This window comes from Euphorbia lathyris, chromosome 6 (genome assembly GCF_963576675.1).
Source record: "Euphorbia lathyris chromosome 6, ddEupLath1.1, whole genome shotgun sequence".
In the NCBI taxonomy this organism is placed as follows: Eukaryota; Viridiplantae; Streptophyta; class Magnoliopsida; order Malpighiales; family Euphorbiaceae; genus Euphorbia; species Euphorbia lathyris.
The window spans coordinates 33,606,967-33,631,609 of record NC_088915.1 but is presented as its reverse complement, the minus strand read 5'-3'; the positions used below and the strand labels follow the sequence as shown (position 1 = coordinate 33,631,609).

General features: G+C 36.9%; 1 protein-coding gene and 1 pseudogene across 11 annotated transcripts; both read right to left on the bottom strand.

Annotated features, from left to right (window-relative positions):
* Nucleotides 1–9,953: 9,953 nt before the first annotated feature.
* LOC136233418 (low-temperature-induced 65 kDa protein) lies at nucleotides 9,954–16,220 on the bottom strand. Of its 11 annotated transcripts, none has more exons than XR_010690833.1 (6): nucleotides 13,307–13,321; nucleotides 12,957–13,026; nucleotides 12,555–12,882; nucleotides 11,265–12,248; nucleotides 10,511–10,725; nucleotides 9,954–10,254 (listed from the first exon to the last, which is right to left on the bottom strand). XR_010690833.1 is itself a non-coding variant. In XM_066023066.1 (6 exons), the coding sequence occupies exons 2-6, from the start codon at nucleotides 13,349–13,351 to the stop codon at nucleotides 10,211–10,213; spliced, it is 1,434 nt and encodes a 477-aa protein (XP_065879138.1). In that variant the 5' UTR covers nucleotides 13,352–13,477; nucleotides 15,923–16,220; the 3' UTR covers nucleotides 9,954–10,210. The 11 variants fall into 11 exon arrangements, 10 of the variants coding, with proteins under 10 accessions (XP_065879138.1, XP_065879142.1, XP_065879140.1 ...); XM_066023066.1 differs by lacking the exon at nucleotides 10,511–10,725 and adding an exon at nucleotides 15,923–16,220 and having other exon boundaries at nucleotides 12,555–12,845; nucleotides 13,307–13,477; XM_066023070.1 differs by lacking the exons at nucleotides 10,511–10,725; nucleotides 13,307–13,321 and adding an exon at nucleotides 15,923–16,220 and having other exon boundaries at nucleotides 12,555–12,845; nucleotides 12,957–13,085.
* Nucleotides 14,416–15,574, bottom strand: LOC136233420 (pentatricopeptide repeat-containing protein At1g11290, chloroplastic-like; annotated as a pseudogene).
* Nucleotides 16,221–24,643: the final 8,423 nt, after the last annotated feature.

Below are 24,643 nucleotides of genomic sequence, written 5' to 3'. Positions count from 1 at the left end.
CTTGGCAAGCCTAAGTTCAGAGAAGATCCCCCAGAGCTCGGCAGAGAAGGAAGAGCCCACTTCTAGATTCTGAGCAAAGCCAGACACCCAAGCACTACCAGCTGCAATACTGGTAGAGGGTGTTCATTTGTCACACAAGCAACACTGGATTTGACCTTGTCTCTAAGCTACAAGCTTGAATCTTCACTGCATCTGAGGTTGGTGATCTAACATTCTTTTCATTTTAATCAAATCACATGGATCCTCTGGCTTGGATTTCAGTTTTAATTTTCCGCTACGTTTTTATTGCATCGCCAAATTCCAACAGTAAAACCTGTAAATGCATAAACAGCTAGTGAACAAACAATTACACACAGATTTTGTTTTGCATAAGCCCAAGAATCTCGCCAACATATGAGGGAACAAAAAAATTATAAAACTAGACAAGATCAAACATGATGTAAAAACAAGAACTTATGAAGAAGCCAAGAAGGGACACATTTCTCATGGTGATATGGGAAAAAATACCAAAAAGGAAAAAAAAGATTGACCCTCCTTCATTTCTCTTAATGCCCTTAAATATAAAGTGTGATATAAGTATAAAAGAGCGTAAACCATAAAGTATCAAGTATCCAGCGAATAAAAAGGGAAAAAGATGCGGAATGGATCAAGATGCATATTGTCCATTCCATAGAGTTCATGATCGTGATAGTGATAATTGCTTCGAGGTAGGAAGAAGATAGAAAGGCAAATAGAGAGATGAAAGCGATATTGGTTCATAAAAAAACCTGACAAACAAGGTGAATTTGATAAAGGCAAAGTTCCCAATAATAAGAAGCACAAATGCATTATCCATGTTGTAGTTGGTGGACTCATCTTTGAGCCACCACTTATGAAAGCTATATTTTCTAAGAGCATCTCCAATAGAGGTGCCTAAAAGAATGTCAAAACTTATTAAAATATAGTATTTTATTGTCTCTTTCATCCACATCATTTTTGGCAACTTTTACTTAAAAAATGCTCCAATAGAGGTTGCTTGAAAAGTTGCCATTATAATCCTACAAATTATTATTTTATTATAAATAAAATGTTCCAGATTTTATTATTTCTAGGAGAGTATATTAAAAAATAATTAAACAAGGTTGCCAAGAGGTTGCCAAAAATTGGCAACTTTCCTTGGCACCCATAATCACTCCAATAGTGGGCACCCTTTAAAAGTTGCCAAACCTAATGTCACATCAGTTGGCACTCTTTTGGGCACCCTCTATTGGAGATGCTCTAAGTAGAGGACTTCGAAACACCTAAACTCTAAACAACTACAAGTATGACATTTCCAATCACTCATTCTACTCTATTAAGTCCATAGCGTAGCGACATGCAAACACTTCAGTGGTTACCTCATGAAAAAGAATCCTCATAGACAGAAAGTTCAGGTAACTTGTAATAAAAAAGACATTTAAATGGTTACAAATAGATTCGGTCTATACGCTTAGAGGTGAGCAAAACAAAACCGAAAATCGAAAAAAATTGAACTATTATATAATTCGATTCAGTTTATCATTTAAGCTAAATTCGGTTAAAAGTGAAACAAAACCAAACTCATAGATAATTAGTTTTAAGTTGAGTATTCTCTTTTTTTCTTTTGATAGCATAAGCCAACAAGCAATGGTTTCCGAAATTAATGGGTACAATATATTTTTCTAAGATATCACATTCCAAAAATATTTGATAGATTCTTTTACAATTATTTTATTGAATTTGTTTTTCTAATGTTATGTTGTCAAATTCTGGATCAGATATTTTAAAATATACTCCATGAAGACTTTTTCTTTTCATGTTTAATATAAATTACAAGAATAATATAAGAGTCTAATTAAACAATTACAATAATTTAATATAATTTGATAAATGAAAAAAAAGTAACCATAGTCTTTACCAAAAAAAAATAATAACATAAATAGATTGCCGGCAGTACTAATAATATTTTCCTATTCTAATTTCCTTAGCTTATTACCTTCCAAAATGAATTCCAATTTAATTGACCATGGTTTTTTTTTAAGTTCATTTGATTTACTTATTTCTGTTAGTTGTTTGTTACTTGTTGTTCTTCATAGATAATACATATTAATTGATTTTTAAACATTTTTTTTATTTTCTTTTTAGAATTAAAAGGTAAAACACAGTTATGAATAATGGAAACAAAAAGACACTAAATTGACTGGTTAAACCAATTAATGTTAATCCCTTTAATTTTGGATTGATTGATTAAACAAATTAATGTTAATTTATTTATTTTTATCAGAATTAATGTTTTATTTATTTGATTTGGAATTGATTGATTAAACATTCCTTCCTTTTCCTTTTACATTACCTATAGTTTTATAGGTGTTATTTACTAATTGTTTTTATAGTTCAACAAGTACCACAAAATGATAAATAGAAGAATCAAATTAGAGGAATTTGTGTTTAGTTCATAAAAATTCATGTTTTTCGAACCGAATTAAATTTCAGTCTGACACAAAAATTCATGTATTTTGGTTCAGTTTGTAGACGGAACTGGAACATGCTTATCCTAGTGTAAGCATCTGTGGTGGGTCTGAACAGGAATCTGATTCATGTGGAGGTACAAGTTGGTGCTTCAGAGACAAATATATCAAGTGGATTGTTGATACAAGAACTTATGTTTCAGTTGATAATACAACAACTTATGATTCCATTTCCTTTTAAGCATTAATAAAAAAAAACGTTTCATTTCCTTCCACTATGTTTTGTGCAGTTGAATGGTTGTTTTTCATGTGAATGCCAGACTTTTAGAGTCAGGTTGATCTTCATTATTGTAGGTAGTGACAAATCTCTCAAAAAATACAGATATCCCGATATCGGAACATAAATACAGACAATCTGGTACAACCGCAGATAGGTCAGGTTGTGACAAAAGAAAGAAGCAATCTGGTAAAAACTTAGAAAGGTCAAATTTTTTGGCTTGAGTGTTTTGCGAGAATAGAGATTCAACTGCTTACCACTCTCACCAATGACATATTTTTCACCTTGATCATGTGTTTAAGTTTACATTTGACAAGGTCTCACTAATGGCTGGATTGTTTAAAGAAATATGATAAGACTATTAGAATATGTATTATTTATCTGTATCAATTCTGTTATTTATCCCTAGCCTAGAATATAGGCTCAGTTGTTGACTATAGTTGTTCACTACAGAGTGAACTGTATTCTGTGTAAATACGATATTTCATATCAATAACAACTCACTGAGAATTACAGTCTCACATGGTATGAGACCCTAACCCTAATCCATAAATATCTTTCTCCTACCCCGCCGCCGCGACATCACCTCCAATCTCACGGCCGCCGCCGCCGTTAGCTTCTCCATTTTTTTCCGATCACCTTCTACTTATCGGTTCAGAACAGAATCGCAATCCCTTCTCTTTCCTTTCCCGTCGACAATAATGAGCACCAACACCGTAAACTCCTCAATCGGCACCCCCCCCAACTCAAACTCGACAATGGACAACACAAACACAAATCCAAATCATCATCCGTCCCTCACCGTCTCCAATATTTCTACCTTTATCAAAATTACTCTCGACATAGAAAAAGGTCATTACCCCACTTGGGCTGCTCTGTTCAAGCTCCATGCCACCGCATTCGAGGTCCTGGACCATATATTTCCTCCATCACCCACCAACCCTTCCGCCAATGATCTTAAACAATCCAATCCTAAGCTCTGGGCTCGCATTGATGCCGTTGTTCTTCAATGGATTTATAGTACCATCTCCCTCGACCTTCTCCACACCATTATTGAAACAGATTCCACAGCCGTCGGGGCCTGGAGTCGTTTAGAGGAAACCTTCTCAGACAATAAGAATTCCCGAGCTCTATTTCTCCAACAAGAATTCTCCAAAACCAAACTCAGTGACTACTCTGATATCTCAGCCTACTGTCAGCATCTCAAATCTTTGTCTGATCAACTGACAAATGTGGATTGTCCGGTTACTAACGATCAGATGGTGCTACAACTTATATCCGGTCTGACTGAGGCTTATGATACCGTTGGAACTCAAATTAGACATGGGGATCCTCTTCCATATTTTCAGAGAGCCCGATCCATGCTGATTCTGGAAGAAACAGCTCGTGCCCGCAAGACCCCTCCTCAATCTAAACCAATTGCATTGAATGTGTCATCCGCCGAAGCTACGGGTGCGCTGTCGCATAACACTCCACGACCTGCGCATTATCGCGGCTCATCGTCTTACCGCGGGGGCAGACACGGTGGCCGTTATAATCGCGGCAGGGGCGGTCGACACCATAACCGATCGGCTCCGCCACCACATTATCGTCCTGCTGCCATTCCTCCTTGGGGATATACATACCCATGGGCACCACAGCAACAATGGGCTACTCCTCCATGTCCTTACCCTAATTCAGGCAGACAACTGTCCCAATCTGGAATCTTAGGGCCTCGTCCTCTAATGCAGCAAGCACACCTTCATATGGAATCCCCATCATATGTGCCTACTGATATTGCAGAAGTTATGCACACCATGACACTTGCTCCACCTTTTGATCAATGGCACATGGACACAGGAGCTACCTCGCACATGATAGCTGACAAAGGTACACTCACCTCTTATTTCAATTCGAACCTCAATGAAAATATTATTGTTGGTAATGGTCATTGTATGCATGTTTGTGGATCTGGTAATGCCTATTTAAATGCTAATCCTCACTGTTTAAAATTAACCAATGTTCTGCATGCACCTCATCTTATCAAAAATCTCATATATGTCCGTCAATTTACTAAAGATAACAAAATGTCTGTTGAATTTGATCCTTTGGGTTTTTCTGTGAAGGATTTACGGACGGGTACTACTATCATGAGATGTAAGAGTTCCGGCGCCCTATATCCAGTCACCTCTAGCACCCACAATTCAGCGTCATCTCATTCTGTCTTCACTGCTTTGTCTTCCGCCGTTTGGCATAATAGATTAGGACATCCAGGGCTTCCTGTTTTGAACGCCCTGCTCAATAAAAAGTTGATTTCTTGTAATAAAGTTAAGGATTCTTCTGTTTGTTCTTCATGCATTAATGGAAAACAAGTAAAATTACCTTTTCAGTCCTCCAATAATTTTGCTTGTATGCCTTTCGATTTAATTCATAGTGATATTTGGACTTCACCCGTTCTTAGCTCGAGTGGCCATCGTTTTTATGTACTGTTTTTAGATTCGCACACCAATTTTCTTTGGACCTTTCCGTTAGCTCACAAATCTCAAGTCTATTCCGCTTTTCTTATATTTCGGTCGTATGTTCGAACTCAATTTGAAAGAGAAATTAAGGTTTTTCAGTGTGACAATAGGGGTGAATTCAATAACAATTCCTTTAAACAATTCTGTCAAACAAACGAAATGCAATTTCGGTTCTCTTGCCCGTATACCTCACCTCAAAATGGGAAATCAGAACGTACCATTCGCACCATTAATAATCTGATTAGAACAGTAATGCATCATGTAAGGTCTGGCAACATGCTCTAGAATTAGCAACATATCTTCTAAATATATATCCTCACAAAGTTCTAGGATATCAATCACCCACCAAGATTCTGTACAAACAGGAACCCACCTATTCCCACTTGCGCATCTTCGGATGCCTGTGCTACCCTCTAATTCCATCCCAAACACGAAATAAGCTCGAGTCTCGTTCTTTTCCATGTGTTTTCTTAGGTTATCCTTCTAATCATAGAGGATACAAGTGTCTGGACATATCTAGAAATAAGATAATCATATCCCGTCATGTAATTTTTGATGAATCAATTCTTCCGTTCTCAACAGCACCTCCACATCGCACATCTCCCCCGCCAACTTCTGTCGAATCGAACAGCGATTTCCTACCCGCTGTCCCGTTTCGCACTCACACGACTCCTAATTTCGTTGATTCTGCACCTTCGTCCGCGTCACCCACTTCTGTTGCGTCTGTCCCGTCATCTGCGTCACCCGTCACTCCCTCAAGTCCAACCGAGTCGTCCGCGTCGTCTAACCCGACATCTGGTCACGTCAGTTCATCGGTGTCATCTGTTGTCCCGTCAAGTACACACCCTTCGTTCGAGTCGTCTCCTGTATCGTCATCTAATCCCAGTCCGTCTGTCTCCTCGTCTGCGCGCATCACGCACACGCAGTCCTTCGAGCCGATTTCAGCCCCCATTTCCCTCTCCAATACATCTCAAACTTCTGCTGATACAGCACCTTCTGCCTCGTCTCCTCAATTACAAATTGTTAACAATCACAAAATGACCACGAGAGCTCAACATGGCATCCATAAACCTCATCGAATGCTAAATCTATCCACATTAACCAAACCTACCATATCTCCGCTTCCAAAAACACTTTCTCTTGCATTAACTGATCCAAACTGGCTACAAGCCATGACTGATGAATTTGAGGCTCTTATTGCAAATAAGACGTGGGTACTCGTACCCTGTCCAAAATGTGCTAATATTATTCGTAGTTGGTGGATTTTCAGGCACAAAACAAAGTCAGATGGCTCCTTTGAGAGATATAAAGCAAGATTGGTTGGGAATGGTTCCGGACAGTTGGCAGGAGTTGATTGTGGTGAAACATTTAGCCCTGTGGTTAAACCGGCCACTATTCGTGCTGTCCTCAGCATAGCACTGTCTAAAAATTGGAAAATTCGGCAATTAGACGTCAAAAATGCCTTTCTCCATGGGGATCTTACTGAAACAGTTTACATGCATCAACCACTGGGGTTCCGGGATTCCGGGTATCCTGATCATGTCTGTCTGCTACAGAAATCACTATACAGCCTGAAGCAGGCACCTCGGGCCTGGTATCAGCGGTTTGCTAACTTTGTCATACGCATCGGCTTCTCCAACAGCATATCTGACAGCTCCTTATTTATCTACAGACAAGGCTCTGACACGGCATACATCCTTCTATATGTTGATGATATTGTGCTAATCACTTCATCTGACACACTTCAGGCTTCAGTAATGTCCAAATTGAGCTCCGAATTTGCAATGAAAGATTTGGGTCCTCTACACTATTTTTTAGGCATATCAGTAACTCACTCTCCTGGCTCCTTATTTCTGTCTCAGCGGAAGTATGCTTCTGAAATAATTGCAAAAGCCGGACTCAGCTCGTGCAATTCGGCTACCACTCCAGTTGACACCAAACAAAAGCTCAGTATCAATTCTGGCTCTGATTATCATGGCCCCACTGAATTCAGACGATTAGCTGGTGCTCTCCAATATCTCACTCTCACCCGACCTGATATCTCATATGCAGTTCAACAGATATGCTTATTCATGCACAACCCAAAAACTACACACATGGCTTCTCTTAAACGCATTCTCAGGTATGTTCAGGGTACTCTTGACTTTGGCCTCACACTTCTGGCATCTTCTCCTAGTCAATTGATCTCCTACACGGACGCCGATTGGGCAGGCTGTCCTGACACTCGCCGATCAACATCAGGATACTGTGTATTCCTCGGGGACAATTTAATCTCTTGGTCCGCCAAACGACAGCCAACATTGTCCCGATCCAGCGCAGAAGCCGAATATCGCGGCGTTGCCAACGTCGTATCTGAGACATGCTGGATACGCAATCTACTTTTAGAACTTGGCTGTCTGATTCAGAAATCTTCAATAGTGTATTGTGATAATATCAGCGCAGTGTACCTCACGGGCAATCCGGTTCAGCATCACCGCACTAAGCATGTGGAAATGGACATTCACTTTGTCCGAGAACGCGTTGCAAAAGGCGAAGTCCGTGTCCTTCACATGTCATCTCGCTATCAAATCGCTGACATCTTCACCAAAGGCCTTCCATCGACACTATTTGAAGATTTTCGTAATAGTCTCAATGTTCGCCCTCCGAACCTTTCGACTATGGGGGCGTATTAGAATATGTATTATTTATCTGTATCAATTCTGTTATTTATCCCTAGCCTAGAATATAGGCTCAGTTGTTGACTATAGTTGTTCACTACAGAGTGAACTGTATTCTGTATAAATACGATATTTCATATCAATAACAACTCACTGAGAATTACAGTCTCACAAAGACAACTACGGAAAGCAAACAAAAACAAAGAATAAAACGGTAGAAGCATATAATTATTCAACCAAAAAAATATGATAGTTGGCTTCCTCCTCTTTGGACAAAAGGATGTACTTCTCAGCAGTATGAGCTCTCTTACTTGCAGGTTCCTTATCGATCACAAAGGGTCTTTTTTCTCTCTTAAGGAGAAGGAGGAACTTTTATCCCCTATATACTATATTGATATTACGTAGATTTCTCAACACCGTATAGCGTCCTTGTGAGGCGCCGTTGTGTTCGGCTGGGGCACTCCGATGCTTAAATCAGTAATGTTCTTAAAAGAATAAACTGTAATCACAAGTAGGGTTTTTGGAAACTGTGTAAGTGTACCTTTTGACATCGTACCACGGGGGTATTTATATAGCTTTGAGTGATAACTGTAATAACCTGCCTTTGATGTTTTTTAATACAAAGTAATACCTTTTTAATGTATTTTAACTCTGATTATAACCTCTGAGCTTTTACGGTCTTTAAGGTATCATTAATGCTAGTTTAATGATAATGAGCCTCGCCGTATACCTGCTCAGTTTTCCATAAGGGCGGATCGCCATGTGGGGCGGATCCCCCATTCTTCTTTTAGGCGGACCTCGGGATGGACCCGTGATACGACACCGTATTTCCAGCTGTACGCTTCTAAGCGGATCTTGGGATGGACCCATGGTACGACACCGTATTTCCAGTTGTACGCCATATGTGCCAAGGAGGCGGATCCTATCCTGACTTTTCTCCTTTCAGGTCCTCTTGGGGGAATATTCTCAGCCTGGTCCTTCATGTTTTATGGCGGATGTTATCATATATAGTCCTCTTTTTCAAGGGGCTAACCCTTAGTTGTTAGAACATGGTCTGTTGCTGGAACAGAATCTGTTTAAGCCAAAATTGGCTCCTCAACAACCGACCTTTCTTCTAGTCTGGTTATATTGGTCGCTTCAGTATGGCCATCCTCAAAAAACACGGCCCCAAAACGAACTTCGTCCTCGACAACTTGCACTTCTACCTTCGCTTGTTGAGCAGAATTAGTGAGTTTTATTCAATTTCATCCACTTTTATTGGATTTCAAAACATGTGAAATTGGCTGAGATTGATTTGAAATTACAATGTTATATTTTCAAATTCATTTGGAACTTATTAAACGTTCAATAAAAGTTTCAATATTTTTCAAATGAATTATAGCATATTTCATCGCTTTCACCCAAATTCATTCATTTCCATTAAATTTCTAAACATTTTGAAATTGGGTGAAATTAACATGATATCTCTTTAAATTCATTTTTAAATTGAATCTTATTCTAATAATTTTAAAATATTTGGTGTGAGTTTTTTACTATGTGGTTTCTTGGAATCAAAATTCTATTGATGTTATAGTTGATAAGTCTGTGTCCTTCATGCAGTGGTACATTTCTGATGGATCAACATTTCTGTTTTCTATTTTTTTTCATTGTCTTTTTGTTTGCAAGCTTTCTAACTAGATTTTGTTTGAATTTATGCTGAATGTTTTTTAATACAAATATCTGACTTGGAATGGAGAGATCATCACTTGAATATTGTTTATGTGCTATGTATCAAGAGTTTGTATGGAGTTGGAATTATATTATAAAAGAAATGTGTATAAACACTTACATAGTTTTGGATATTTTAAGAATATTGAAAAATGATATTTTAGGAATGTTGAATTTTATTTTTTGTTATTTAGAATATTTTGTGGGTGTTTGACAATTTAGAAATAAATAGTCTATTTTTATTGACTATTTATGGAGAGAGAAAGAGAGAGTTGAGTTGTCAACTTTGTTATTAATAGTAGATGTATGGGAGATTGTCTGTCACAAAAGAAGAATGATGTTATACAAGTAATTAATATTCTTTCTTCTCAATCTGTTTTTTGTACAAAACCTTTTCTTTTTGGGTTTTTCTCAAAGGATCGAACCCCAAAGTTCCTGACCCTTGCCTATTGACAGGCAGGAAACAACAATTCAACATACAGTACTTTACAAAACATTATTAAAGCTTAAATGCTACTATAAACAACAACTTTATGAAGGAAAAAAAATAAAATGTAAAAATGAGGTTGCTAATACATAATTATAATTCTTTCTTCCCATTGATTCTCAATTGCTCTGAAGTAGTCTTTCAAGAGTTTCTGCTTCTGTAACTACATGCAATTGCAATTAATCAAATTAGAACTTCTTTATATATAGTGTCAAACAAATAAACAATAACTTCCTCCAAAAATATATAATTGCACCAAGTGTCACGGAAGTATTTGCACAAATAATTTGTGTGTCAATCATCATTAAAGTTGATTTTATATCACTAAATTTTAATTTCAATGCCAGTAAAGTCACTATAACCAATTTAAGAAAAAGTCAATCGAAAAGCTAAAGTGATAAATCAACCCAAAATCTTACTTGGTAGCTCATTGTCACATAAGATTAAGGACGGCCCGGTCGCACTACGCGTCCCACCATAAAGGTGTACTGGGGCAAGCCTTCCCCTGCCAATTTATTTGGCAAGAGGCCGCTCCTAAGACTCGAACCCGTGACCAAGAGGTCACACGACAACAACGTTTACCGTTGCGCCAATTCTTTATCAAAATTTATGTCATATGTCAATTACGTGTCTTCTGAAAAAAAAAAGAAATGCTTTAGTAACTACCTCTGCACAAATGCAATACTTTAATTACCGTTAGTGCATTTGACTACATATATTTTTCATTTCCATACTGACGTGGACATAAATGTTGATGAAAAGTCTTATATAACAATTAGTTAGCAAGTAGGACTTTCGGTTGACTGGTAAAGTCAGCTTTTGGGTTGGCTTTTTTTCTCAAATCCGACTATAATGACTCGTCACGTCAGGACAAACATCAATAAAATCAATGACGCTAATTTTATCCCTGTTTCCCGTTTCATCAGTAAAACAATTTACACAGAAATAGGCGAATTACCGACAGAAATGTCGGTCAGTATTAAGGATTTTTCTAGTAGTGCTTATTGATATTAGAATTACGCTTAAGTGATTTTATCGACACAGAGTTGACTTTAGGTACACCAGCACACAAATATGGATTTTCAGTAATCGTTAATGCATTCGAGACATCTTTTGTTAAAATTTAGTAATAATAGTTGTCTGAAAGAAGCATTAAACCTAAAAGATATTTACCTTCATCAGTAACAGTGAGGGGTGGAATATATGTTGTTGAACTCTGAGCTGAATGATAAGCTGAACGGTTGGGTTGGGAAGAAGACTGTTGATTCTGAAGCAAAGATGTAACAGCTTCCCTCACTTTCTCAACCACAGTGGCATCATCATCCTTTCTTTTAGGACTAATTGCCTTTGAAATCACTTGAGAAAGTGCCTTTTCGTCTTCTCCTGGCTCCAATTTCTGCATTATATACTCCTTAACCGACACTCCTTTATCCCAAAGATGCTTCCCAGCACTCGGTAAGTATGTACCAGCTTCAACTGCTGCAGGAGCTGACCCTGGTGAACTTTTCTGAACATCTGTTGAGGAACTTTCTGCTTGTTTTGTAGCAATTGTAGGTAGCTCTGGAATTCCCGTGTCTGATGATTTCACCTTGGGTGATAATGATATTTTTGCAGGTGCAGATTTTGGCGTTTGGCTTCCAGGTTTTATTGTTTCTTGTTTTGAAAGAGCTAGACTATGTAACTTGGAAGCAAGCACATATGTAGCATCACTTACTGAGGCGTATGCTGGTCCGAGTTTATCTGCCATAGTTTTGGATATTGTCTTTGCAGCCTTAAGACTTGGACCCTGGCTCGTTTGAATAGGAACCGAACCAGGACTAAATCCCTCTGGGTGCTGATGACTGGCTTGAACATTAACATCAGTGGTGCCCTTAGGACTATGACTCGCTTGAACATCTTTTTTCGTCTTAGGACTAGGAGTGGCTTGAACTTCATTGTTGGGTATAGGAGTGGGACTAGCTTGAACATCTTTAATGCTATTGGCCTTAGGTTTAGGACTAGCTTGAACATCTTTAATGTTAGTACCCTTAGGACTAGGACTAACTTTAACATCATTACTAGACAAAACATGTTTCCGATCAGGTGTAACCGGAACTACTTTTGGATGCTTGATTGATGTCTCCTTGTACCCTTGAGGTCCTATCTCTGATTCATACACTGAAAAAACAAAAGAGCATATTTAAGTAAGATACTTCTTTAAATGAGGCAATTTTGAATACTGAAATCATTGAACTTTACATGTCTACGTTATTTAACTCCTTCATTTCAACTTTTTTTTTTTATGTAAATCCCTCAACTTCATCTTTATTCTATTCAACCCTGATCTATATAATTGAAAACTATTCAACTATTCTTTTTATGGTGCAAAAATTGTTTGTTTTTAAAAAGAGAAATTTGAAAAATATGTTTTGTTTTAAAAACAGAAAGATGTAGAAGTGTTTTTTTAGAAAAAATATATATTACATGGAGCTCCAAGATGTTGGGGATCTACATCATCATCGTCATCATCATCATCGTCTAAGCTAACACCCCAAGAGGGTGTAGTATTACCATCATCACAATGTTTCTTTTTGCTGCTGCTGCTGCTGAGAGTATGTCTCCATTTTTTAGCCTTCTCCTTAACTTTTGCAAGAACTGAAATGGATTTTCTATGCGGTGTAGGTGCAGGTGCAGGTGTAGGTGTAGGATTATGATTATGATTATGATCGTCCTCCATGTGTGAGATACTTCCTGGCCACCTTGAAGCTTCTCCTGCTACACACGTAATTAACCTGACACCAATCAGAACAACCTGACATACATAACATCATATGATCGATCATGTGTTCTCTTCAAATGAATTTCAATTTCAGAAGAATTACATACCTCGAAGAAGTTGTTCGAATGTTGGGGAGACTGGTTTTTGAAAAGGTTCACCCTGCTGCTGCTGCTGAATCTGATTTATTGATTGAGGATAGGCCATATGAAGAGGAAAATATGCCTAAGTTTGACATCCTGAGGAGGAAAATATAACAGAAGAAAAAATAGGCTTGTGGGTTTCATTTTGTACACATGGCAATATTTTCAATTAATTGTCAATTGCTTATCACAAAAGAGTTTGGCCTGAAATAGCAATTTACTAGGAACCATAACTATTTTCCTATTTCAGGGGAATATAAATTTAGGCTTTTCCTAATGGAAAAATGAAGTTTTTGTGGGTTAGAACTCGACCAAACCTTGACAAATTCATTCCTCGTAATTTTATGATCTGCATCCTTCATTTCATCAATGTTTTAATGCCTCTTTAAGGTCTTCCCTGAATCCATGTCAAATCACGGAAAACGATGGCTTCATTCCTACCAGCATCAACTTCATTAATCATATCTTGTACCTCTGCAACTGCAATACTATCCATTACCACCAAACAATTATGAGCATCAACTTTAATCATATCCCCTACTTCTCCAACTTCAATATAAAATCCAAAAACGAGTTGAAACAACTAAATATTCAAATAAAATAGTGGATTTTTCTTAAATTTTCTTATTAGTATGTTATTTATTAGGAATTCGTATTTTAATATTGATGTCGGTGTAAAACATTTACATGAATATTGATAGTTATTAATAAAAATAAATTATATTTTTATTTTAAAATATTTTATTAAAATAGAAGAGAGAAAGAAAAGGCAGAAAAAAAATTAAACATCTAAAACTGTAATTTTAATAGTTAAAATAATATATTTTATTAAATATAAAATTAAAGTTCAGTTATCATAGAAAAAAAAAATTCCATTAACGAGTAAGGGTAAATTAGTATTTGAAATAGACGGAGGGATTACTGTTGAATAGAAACTTAAAACATGGTAATGTATTATTAGAAATGTAAAGACTAAATACTTATTAGATAAAAAGTTAGCAAAAAATTATATTATATATTATAAATCAAAAAATTAAGAGAGGTAATTGCCCTTCTCTTCTATGTGGCTTTGACACTGACTACAGACTGTGTGTGCAAGAACACAAACAAAAAACAGGTAGAGAGGAGTTGAATCTTCATCTATAGAGCAGGAGCTGGGAATCTCCATCCTGACCCTTGTTGCATATTTGACTCTGTACCATAGCTGGTTAAGAAAATTTCATAAAGTTTCTCTATGTTTCTTCTAAACCAACTCACTACACATGAATCTATGTTCTCTTCTCAACCATGGCTGTGACTTGTGAGTCTAAGTTCCTGAAAATGATCTTATTGCAGTGACAAGCTTTTTGGCTAAACAAAATTAATATTGCAAAGCGCCTTCATCATTGTCTCAAATCCAACTACAAGCCGGTTTCTTCCTCACACATTAGTCTCCATATATGCCTTGTGCATCATCCCAACAACCCACACTTCTTAACACATTTGATAGCAAAATGTATGCTGCAGGATCATCAGGGCACAAATCTAAAAGCTTTTTTCCAGTACGTGCAGCAATTTCTTTATTTCCATGAACTAAACAAGCGGTACGCGGCGCTTTGTAGACCGAGGGACATGGATACATAGGCATGTTATCAGTGATGGTTTCAGTTTCACTAAGATACCCAGCTCGACCGAAAATATCAACAACACAAGCATAATGCTCTACTCTAAGAGGCCCAATTGATTCATCACTTGCCATCAGACCAAAATATTCAAGCCCCTTCTCCACTAAACCAACATGGCTACAAGCTGATAATTCGGGTTTGATCTTGGTTTTTCTCATTTGATCAAATAATTCAACAGCCTCAAAACCATATCCATTGCAAGCACATCCTGTTCCATGAGACCAAATAATGTTTCTCCATTAACCAAAATACCTTCTTCGAGTCCTTGATAACTCCGCATCTTGCATACATGGAGACAAGACCATTCTGAACACCCAAATTTGAAGCATGCCCCTTTTTTAGAATAAGAGAATGCATCTGCCTTCCCTTTTCAAATCCTGAAATATCCCATACAGCTCCTAACACACTTGTAAATGTGTAAAAGTCCATACTGATGTCGGTTTGCGCCATTTGACAGAACAATTTCAGAGCATTCTCACTAGATCCTAGATTGCAATAACCGGCAATTACTGCATTCCATGATATTTGGTTGCATAATTTCATACCTGAACATAACTTGTTAAAATCCTGCAAACTACTACACTTGGAATAGACAGTCACGAGAGTGACAGCTAGAAATGCGTTACACTCAAGCCCATGCCGAATCACACAACAATGAACTTGCTTGCAACAATCAAGTTATTGAGGACAGCAAAATGAAGTTAGAAGGCTGTTATAAGTTATGTAATTTGGTTTAACACCTAAACAAGTCATAGAACTTGCTAGAGTCATTGCTTCTTCTGGTTGTTCGCTTTGTGCATATGCAGTAATCATAGAATTCCAAGTAAAAACGTTTCTTTCCACCATATGATCAAAAACCAAACGAGATTCTCCAACAGTGCCACAACCATACATATCGATTAAAGCAGTTCCAACAACCATTGCGCTCAAAACCAGCTTTCGTAATCAGTCCATGAATCTGAGTCCTAAGTTCACTGGCCTGAGCCTCCAACTGTGAGCAACCCACAAGACAAGCTAAAATACTATATGATGAAACAACTCCAATCCCTTGGCATGTTCACAAAGCGAATCGTGGGCAATCGATATTCAAATACCCGGAAATTAACGAATTCCAAGTAACAACATTTCGTTCAGGTATTTCGTCGAATATTTTATGAGCACTGTGAATTTCACCGCACTTGGCATACATATCAATAACAGCACTGCATATGTATACGTTCAAAATAAAACCCAACTTAATAATGATGGAATGAAATTGAGCGCCCATACCCTTAGAAGCGGATTTAGCATAAAAGGAGATGGCTTTATTGAGAAAATAAGAATTAGACAAAGACCCATGTTGCAGCAGGTCTTAAAGGAATTCAAAATCAACCAGGCGTTGCGGCTCGGAGTCATCGACAGAGGTGGCGTAATGGTAATTCGAGAGGCGACCCTATTCTGGGTCACGGTTGACATTGCGGTTTCGGACGGTGAGCAAACGAGATAGCAGGTGGTCGATGGGTATGGAAGCTTTCTAACCGGTGTAGAATATTTGAGAAGCAAAAAACAGGCAATCTCATCTCATCGTACCATCTTTTTACAAGGATTTCAATCAAATGTCACATTACTTCAATTTTTAATTAATTTTGCGGAAACAATAAATTATTCTAAAAAAAACAAATAATTATATAAATTAAATAACATTAAAAATGGGAGAATTATCTTTATCCATATTTTATAATGATTAATATTTAATTTTTATTTTAGTTTTTTTCTCTCATAGTATTGGATTTTGCCCCACTTTGAGGTTTATAATGAAATTTTTATCCTATTAAGAGTCCGGTTAAACATTTTGTCCACTGTAGGACTGGTTTAACTAGGTTCGAAATCGGAAGGCTGGCTTTCAGTTTCATTTTGTAAAGAAACCGGAAGCCAGCCTTCCGGTTTCTCAATTTTATTTTTTTTTTATTTTTTTTAAATACATAGCTTCGGGTTTGTATTAAGATATATATATATATATATAATTTTTTTAAGCTTTCAAATCCATCTCCGCTATTCAAAATTTTTTAAAGTTAAATTTCAAAAAAGTCCTTCTATTTTTTTAAACTTTTAATTTAACTTCAATCTTTAATTATTTAGTTTTAAATTTATTAATTAAACATTTTCTTGCCAAATTAGTTAATAGTAAACATCTAATTCGGTTAAAAATGTTTTATTCTTTTTAAATGTGAGTTTGAAATTATAATTTTGACATTTTAAATTACAGTTTTTACAGTTTCTTTATAGTCACATTACAGTTTGAAATATGGTTTTTATACTTCAAATATTTAACTGTCACTTCGAACATTTAATTGTCACTTCAAAGAGTTTAAATTACAGTTTGAAATGACAGTTACGGTTCGAAGTGACAGTTAAACCATTTCAAACTGTAATTTAAACTGTTCAAAGTGACAGTTAAATGTTCGAAGTGATAGTTAAATGTTCAAAGTGAAAAACCATATTTCAAATTGTAATGTGACTATAAAGAAACTGTAAAAACCGTAATTTAAACTGTCAAAATTATAATTTCAAACTCATATTTAAAAGAATAAAACATTTTTAACCGAATTAGATGTTTACTACTAACTAATTTGATAAGGAAATGTTTAATTAATGAATTTAAAATAAATAGTTAAAAGTTGAAGTTAAATTAAAAAGTTAAAAAATATATAGGGACTTTTTTAAAATTTTACGTTAAAAATTTTTAAAAAGCGGAGACCACTGCTTCAAAGTTAAAAAAAATATATTTTAAATAGAAACCGGCAGATGCACTTCCGGTTTCTATTTTTATCTAGCCTATTTAAATAGAAACCGGCAGATGCACCACCGCTTCAAAGTTAAAAAAAAATATACTTAATATTATCTAGCCTCTTGTACCCGATGAACTCCGAAGATCCACTTCCTCATTATTTGGTGCGGTGAGCGTGGAGTAGCACACGATTCATCAAATCTATCTCTCCCTTTAACCATTGACGGAAGGGAATCTTTGGTTTTGATCAATATCCAACGAGTTTCAAAAGTCCAGGAGCAGAAAACTCAGATTATTGGAGAGTTGCAAAGCTTTCATCAAATCTAAGCCTCATTAAGCAGGAACTATAACTCTAGTGGGCCTGGATCATATTTTCATTAAAAAAGGGTCAGGAAAGTGGTCCTTGATAAAGATATTGCAATTCATAAAGGTGGAGATCAGATCTTCGGCATTTCTAACTATTCAAAACGGGTCCACGCACCTTTCAAAGACGATGTGTGCTTCTCCGAGCATTTTTAAGTGGATCCATGATCTCCGGGCTTTTCGATGTTGTTCGGCAACTTCCGAACATCTGAAGCCAATCCGAACCTCCCCGGATCTACCATTCGCACCCTTTGGATATGCTAGCCGATTTGGACCTCCCCAGGATTGCCCAATTGGTGTCGATCTGCACCGTCCGGGTGTGACCATATCGGACAGCTCCTTCCAAATCTATAGACGTCGGTTCACACAAATCTACACATTAAAGGCAGGGGGAGGTCGAACAAATAGGAGGAACAAACAAAGCAATAAACAAGAGTGTGAAAATACATAGAAGATAATTAACAAGCTCACTTGTAGGTCCCCGAATCTAATCAAACTTCGAAGGCGGAACCTCTCCGCTAAAATAGGAAGCTCCGTCGAAGTCCTCCTCAGGAAATCGGAAGCCCCGTCAACGTACTTGTTTCGAAATCGGAAGCTTATTCGAAGCTCTATCCAAATCGACCCCTTTTGTTCGAATTACTCTCGAAGTTAGAAGCTATTCGAAACCTGAGATCACCCTCGCATCCGAGTAACACCTGCAATATGAGGTCCTTCTAATGTCGATTCACAATCGCTCGATACCTAGAGCCAACTCGGACCTCTTCGCATCTAATGTTTGCGCTATCCAAACGCATTTGCGTATCCGTTTTTCATCATGAATTTTGTTGCCTCGATTCAAGCTGTCCGATTATCATGAGCATGGCTACTTGATTCAAGCACATCCGACTAGTAGGCATATTGACAATTGGTATCAATCCGCACTGCCCGGGTGTGTCCGCATCGAGCTGCTCCTTCTAAATCTGTAGAGGTCGGTCCAATCAACCCATAAAATAAAAGGCAGAGGAAAATCTCAATGCAGAGAAAAGATGAAGCATGCAGAGGAGGGATTAAAGTTCATAGAAGAGGTATCCTATTTAACTCAATTTTTACTATGAATGCCATGTGCCAATTTCCATGATGATGCATGGCTTATTGATTGGCACTTTGAGGACACATGTCTTACGAAAGGACAAACTGCACAAATTAAAGAGATCATTAACTTATCATGGATATAATATTTTCTATGCTATGTCCTACATTCATCCTTACACAATGATGTAGGAAAATAGACAAGCCTAGGCATAGCGGAATAATAAAATTTTATCTATTTTATCAATTTCCCTTTTCCAATATCTGTTAATTGTTATTTCATATAAAGAGTGATAGATAGTAGTACCTTTAGTGATGAACTATCTACCGTTGCAAACGAAGTGCCCACAACTTGTTATTATCAACTCGTGAACCACGAACGTTTGATTCAACACAAAACCAAAAGATAATCAGTGATCAACCTTCAATAAATAGCAATCGCAATGATTGCCTCTAACAGAAATTGATACGAGATCAAAGAGGGAGTAAGAAATAAAGTAAATTAGCCGAGACGAAAGATGGAACAATTCCTCCTCTCCCTTTTTGTGTTGGTCGAATTTTAGGGGTTAGGGAGTCTATTTATAGACTTTTCTTAACCCTAATCCCAGTTGTGTTAGGTAATTAAATAATTGGAATCTTAGTCGGAATAGGATTCCTAATTAGATAATTAAATAAACACTTTACTATTATCTAAATAATAACTAATTATATCTAGATAATTAATATTAATCAAATTAATAATTAATTAATGTTAGGGATAATTTAATTAGAGTTTCAATCACATAAAAACTTCTAATTAATATTATCAGATAATCTTTTAATTTAATTGATAACCATAATCAAATTATAATTATTAATCAAATTAATTTATCCCTAAATTAATATAAATTTCGGCCCATATGTGTATGTCCCACTAATTACATTTTCGTCCTCCGATTCCAAGTCCCATATGCGACCCATTAGGTTCTTTATTGCCACTAGTCGTATATGTCATTTGAAATTATTCATTACGATTAATTCCAACATATATATAACGGAATACCATCGAGAGCTGTTACTAGCAGAACCTATGATATTCCCCCAAAGCAATTAAGAAGTCAGGTTGATAACTGATATTAACCTTTCTGTATTAGGTACAGTATAATACGATCCTTCGTCAACTATATCATGTCGGTCAATTCCTTATAACCATGGAATGTGTCAAGGTTACATATAACGAAGAGTCTGGTTTTACTTGTACAGGTTGAATTCACTCTGAAAGATAAGTTAAGTGAAATGTTTATTTCTACTCTTAACTGTATCACCTTGCAAGGATTTTAGTCAATTCTCCACAAGCGGCCCTTTAGATATATCTCCCATTTATCGGGAGTGACGAATGCTCAATCTGACATTAACCATTCTGTAATTACTTCGCGTGATACCCAACCCCGCTCTCACACACCCTAGGCTCTCACCTATTGGATCATGCTCGCACAGAATCAAAGTACCAGACTCCGCAATCCAGAATTACTAATTAATGAATGTTTGAGTCTGAGGATTAGTTATACCTACTAATACCGATGAGATGAACATTTGACACATTAGATAAATCACTCCATTCTGTTATCTCAAGTCGGGTCCCAATCCTAATGAACTCCTTCATCAGATCCGTGTAACTGTCTAGATATCAGAATATCTAAAGCTTGTGAGATCAGCTTTCTGTCTCGACAGAAAATACTGTTACATGCAAGTCTCAATAGCAATATGTCAATCTGTTGGAAATTAGGCTAAGGTATAGCAGCGGAAATATAAAAATTTTAACCTATTTCCATTTAACCACAAGATCCGTTAACCGTTATTTCATATAAAGAAGGATAAGAAGAAATACCTTTTAGAAGTTCTATCTACCGTTGCAAACGAAGTGCCCACAACTTCAAAAGAGATAGAAACTGTCTACCAATCTGCCCCTATCTGAAACAGACCTTCCAGACCTCGAACGACAATCCCTTCGGTGGAAACGTGGAAGAATATGTCTAGAAGCTCCTGTCCAAAAATCGCGACGATCCGACGGTTCAATCTTCGAGAATCCGCGAAATCGTGAACTGACCTGATGTAGGTGTAGTAAAACGAATTTCTCCCTTTTGTTTGTTTTTCTTCTTCGAGTTCCCAAACACGAAATAAAACATGGGAAGATTAATTTAGTATCAACCGTTGAATAGCAACCAAAGTAGATTGCCTCTAACTAATCAACACAAGATCAAGGATAAAAGAAATAGATGAAATTAATTGATCAAACAAAGCCGTAGAGAAATCTCGTCCTCGAACTAGGGGTGTCGAATTTTCTCTCTCTTGGACTAGGTGAATTTCGAAAATCACAAGTAGGGTATGGCTTGCTTGGATTTCGAAATTCTCAAGGGAAGGGGTATTTATAATCTCTTGTATCTAATCTCTAGTTAGATAGAATTAGGTTACTGAATAGGAATTCCATTCGGAATAGAATTCCTAATTATTATCTCACTATATATCTAATATATTAAAGATAATAATAATAACCTTATTGGATAATAATAGGAGTATATTAATCTAATTAAAACTCCTAACTTAATTATCTCTTAATTAATTTAATTCATATTCCTAATCTAATTAGGATTAACAAAATCAAATTAATTATTCATGTATATCACTACATGAATTTCGACCCCCTTATGTCCATGGGCCTTATTGGGCTCAATTGGGCTTCTATCAATTAATTAACATCTATCTCTCTTTTAGGTTCCAAGTCTTATGTGTGATCCATTAGGTTCTTATTGCTTCTAGCCGTATGCAACGTTATTAAATTAATTTTCAAAGAATTATATTTAATCTTTGCATAACGGAATGATGTACAGAGTATGTGATTAGCAAGTCCGTAATCATTCCCCCGGAGCTATAAGAAGACAGGTTGATTCTGTCGTTAACCTTTCCGTATTAGTTACAGTATAATTCGATCATTTATCAACTACATCCTTGAACTGAATCTTATGACTATGGGTGATGTCAAGTTACATATAGTGAGACGTTCGTTTTACTTGTACAGGCCGAGTCAACTCAAAAAGATAGGTTAAGTGAAATCTGTATTTCTTACTCTTAAGCTATCACCTTGCAAGGATTTAGAGTCGAGTCTTCCACAAGCGATCCATGGATGTATCTCCCATTTATCGGGAGTGATAAATGTTCAATCCAATATATAACGACTCCGCAATTACTTCCTGTGATACCCAACGTCTACTGTTCACACCCCAGAGTCATCTCTGTTAAGGATCGTGTTACACCAGAGTCAAAGCATCACATTCTGTAATCCAGAATACCAATTAATATTCCTTTGAGTCTGAGGATTAGTTATACCTATTAATACCAATGAGATGAACAGGTGACAAGGATGAATTTACCCATCCTGTTATCTCAAATCGGATCCCCAATCCTAATGAACAACGTTTCATCAGATCTATGTAACTGTCCAGATATCTGTATATATGAAGCTTGTGAGATCAGCTTTCTGTCGGACAGAAGACATTGTTACATACAAGTCTCAACAGTGATATGTCAATCCTAAACATATCACTTGACTTGGGGTGGTTTTAAGTTTATCAGTTTACTATAAAGTTTTGTCTCACTTCATGCTTGTATGAACACTTTATAATCACTTTAAATAAACTTACGGATTTCCTTTTATTAGACTTTATTTAGTGCTTAAAAGGGATTGCCTTTATATAGTTATAAAACATATATCTCATTAAACAAATGATATAAAGAACAATTCATTTACATTAAGTTTGTATCCTAGAACAATTGTCTATAGGACACTAAACCCCAACATACTCCCACTTGGACTAAAGCCAATTGTTTCTAAAACTTATCCCAGTAGAAGTTAAATGACGATCATGTATTCTTTGGGTTAAAGGCTTTGTCAACGGATCTACAACGTTGTCCTCTGTAGGTACTCTTTCTATTCTCACTTCTCCTCTAGCCACAATCTCTCTAATGATGTGGTATCGCTTAAGGTAATGCTTGGATGCATTATGAGACCGTGGTTCCTTTGCTTGCGCAATGGCTCCATTGTTATCATAGTACAGTGTAATGGGATTGACAATGTCAGGCACCACACCTAGTTCTGTAATGAACTTTCTAATCCAAACCGCTTCCTTTGTTGCTTCCGCAGCTGTGATATACTCTGACTCGGTCGTAGAGAAAGCTACGCTTCCCTGCTTGGAACTCTTCCAACTGACCGCGCCCCCATTCAAGATAAACAGGTATCCTGATTGGGATTTATAATCATTCTCATCTGTGAGATGACTTGCGTCTGAAAATGCTTCTATTTTCAGATCACCTTCTCCGTACACTAGGAACATATCTTTAATTCTTCTCAAGTACTTAAGAATGTTCTTGACGGCAATCCAATGCTCGTCTCCCGGATTCCCTTGGTAACGACTCGTTACAGATAACGCGAACGCTACGTCAGGTCTAATGCATAGCATACATAATCGAACCGATTGCGCTGGCATACGGGACTACAGCCATGCGTCGTTTATCATCATCGGTTTTAGGACATTGATGATTGTTTAACTTTACTCCATGTAACATGGGTAAGTTACCTCGTTTCGATTCAAGCATGCTAAACCGATTTAGCACATTTTTAATGTATGTAGCCTGTGAAAAACCAAGCAGTCTTCTCGATCTATCTCTATAGATCTTTATACCAAGTATATAAGCTGCTTCACTAAGGTTTTTCATTGAGAAGTTACCAGATAACCATACTTTCACCGACTGTAAGAGAGCAACGTCATTTCCCATTAATAATATATCGTCCACATATAGTATGAGAAATGCTATAGAGCTCCCACTTGCTTTCTTGTAAATGCAAGCTTCTTCGCAATTTTGTTCAAAACCAAATTGTTTTATGGTTTCGTCAAAACGCTTATTCCAGCTTCTAGATGCTTGCTTGAGTCCATAAATGGATCTCTGAAGTTTGCAAACTTTATTTGCATCATTCGATATGAAACCTTCAGGCTGCATCATATATACATCCTCAAGCAGGTTTCCGTTTAGGAAAGCTGTTTTCACATCCATTTTCCAAATCTCATAATCGTAGTGAGCGGCAATTGCAAGCATGATTCTGATTGATTTGGACATAGCCACAGGAGAGAAAGTTTCATCATAATCAATTCCTTGCTTCTGACGATATCCTTTCGCTACTAACCTAGCTTTGTAGGTGCTAACCTTTCCATCCATGTCTATCTTCTTTTTGAAGATCCACCTGCACCCAATGGGTATTATCCCTTCGGGTGGATCAACCAAAGTCCACACTTGGTTAGTATACATGGAATCCATTTCAGAATCCATGGCCTCAAGCCATGCTTTAGAATCTGGACTAGTAAGAGCCTCTTCGTAGTTTTCGGGTTCGTCGTCTAACACGGGAACCTCATTATCATCTCCCACTAGAAAACCATATCTAACTGGGAGTTCACGAATTCTTTATGATCTATGAATAGGTGGCACTGGAGTCTCATCTAATGGGACTCCTTCGGGTACCTCAACCGCCTCTGTTGTTTCAGTCGGTGTTTCTTCTTCTTGAACTTCGTCAAGTTCAATCATGCTTCCCTTTTGTGTTTCTTCGAGAAACTCTTTCTCTAAGAAGGTTGCGTGCTTGGATACGATTACTTTCTGATCATCTGGATGGTAGAAGTAATATCCCATAGTTTCCTTAGGGTATCCAATGAAGAAACATTTATCAGATTTCGAATCTAGTTTGTCGGACGCAATGCGTTTGACAAAGG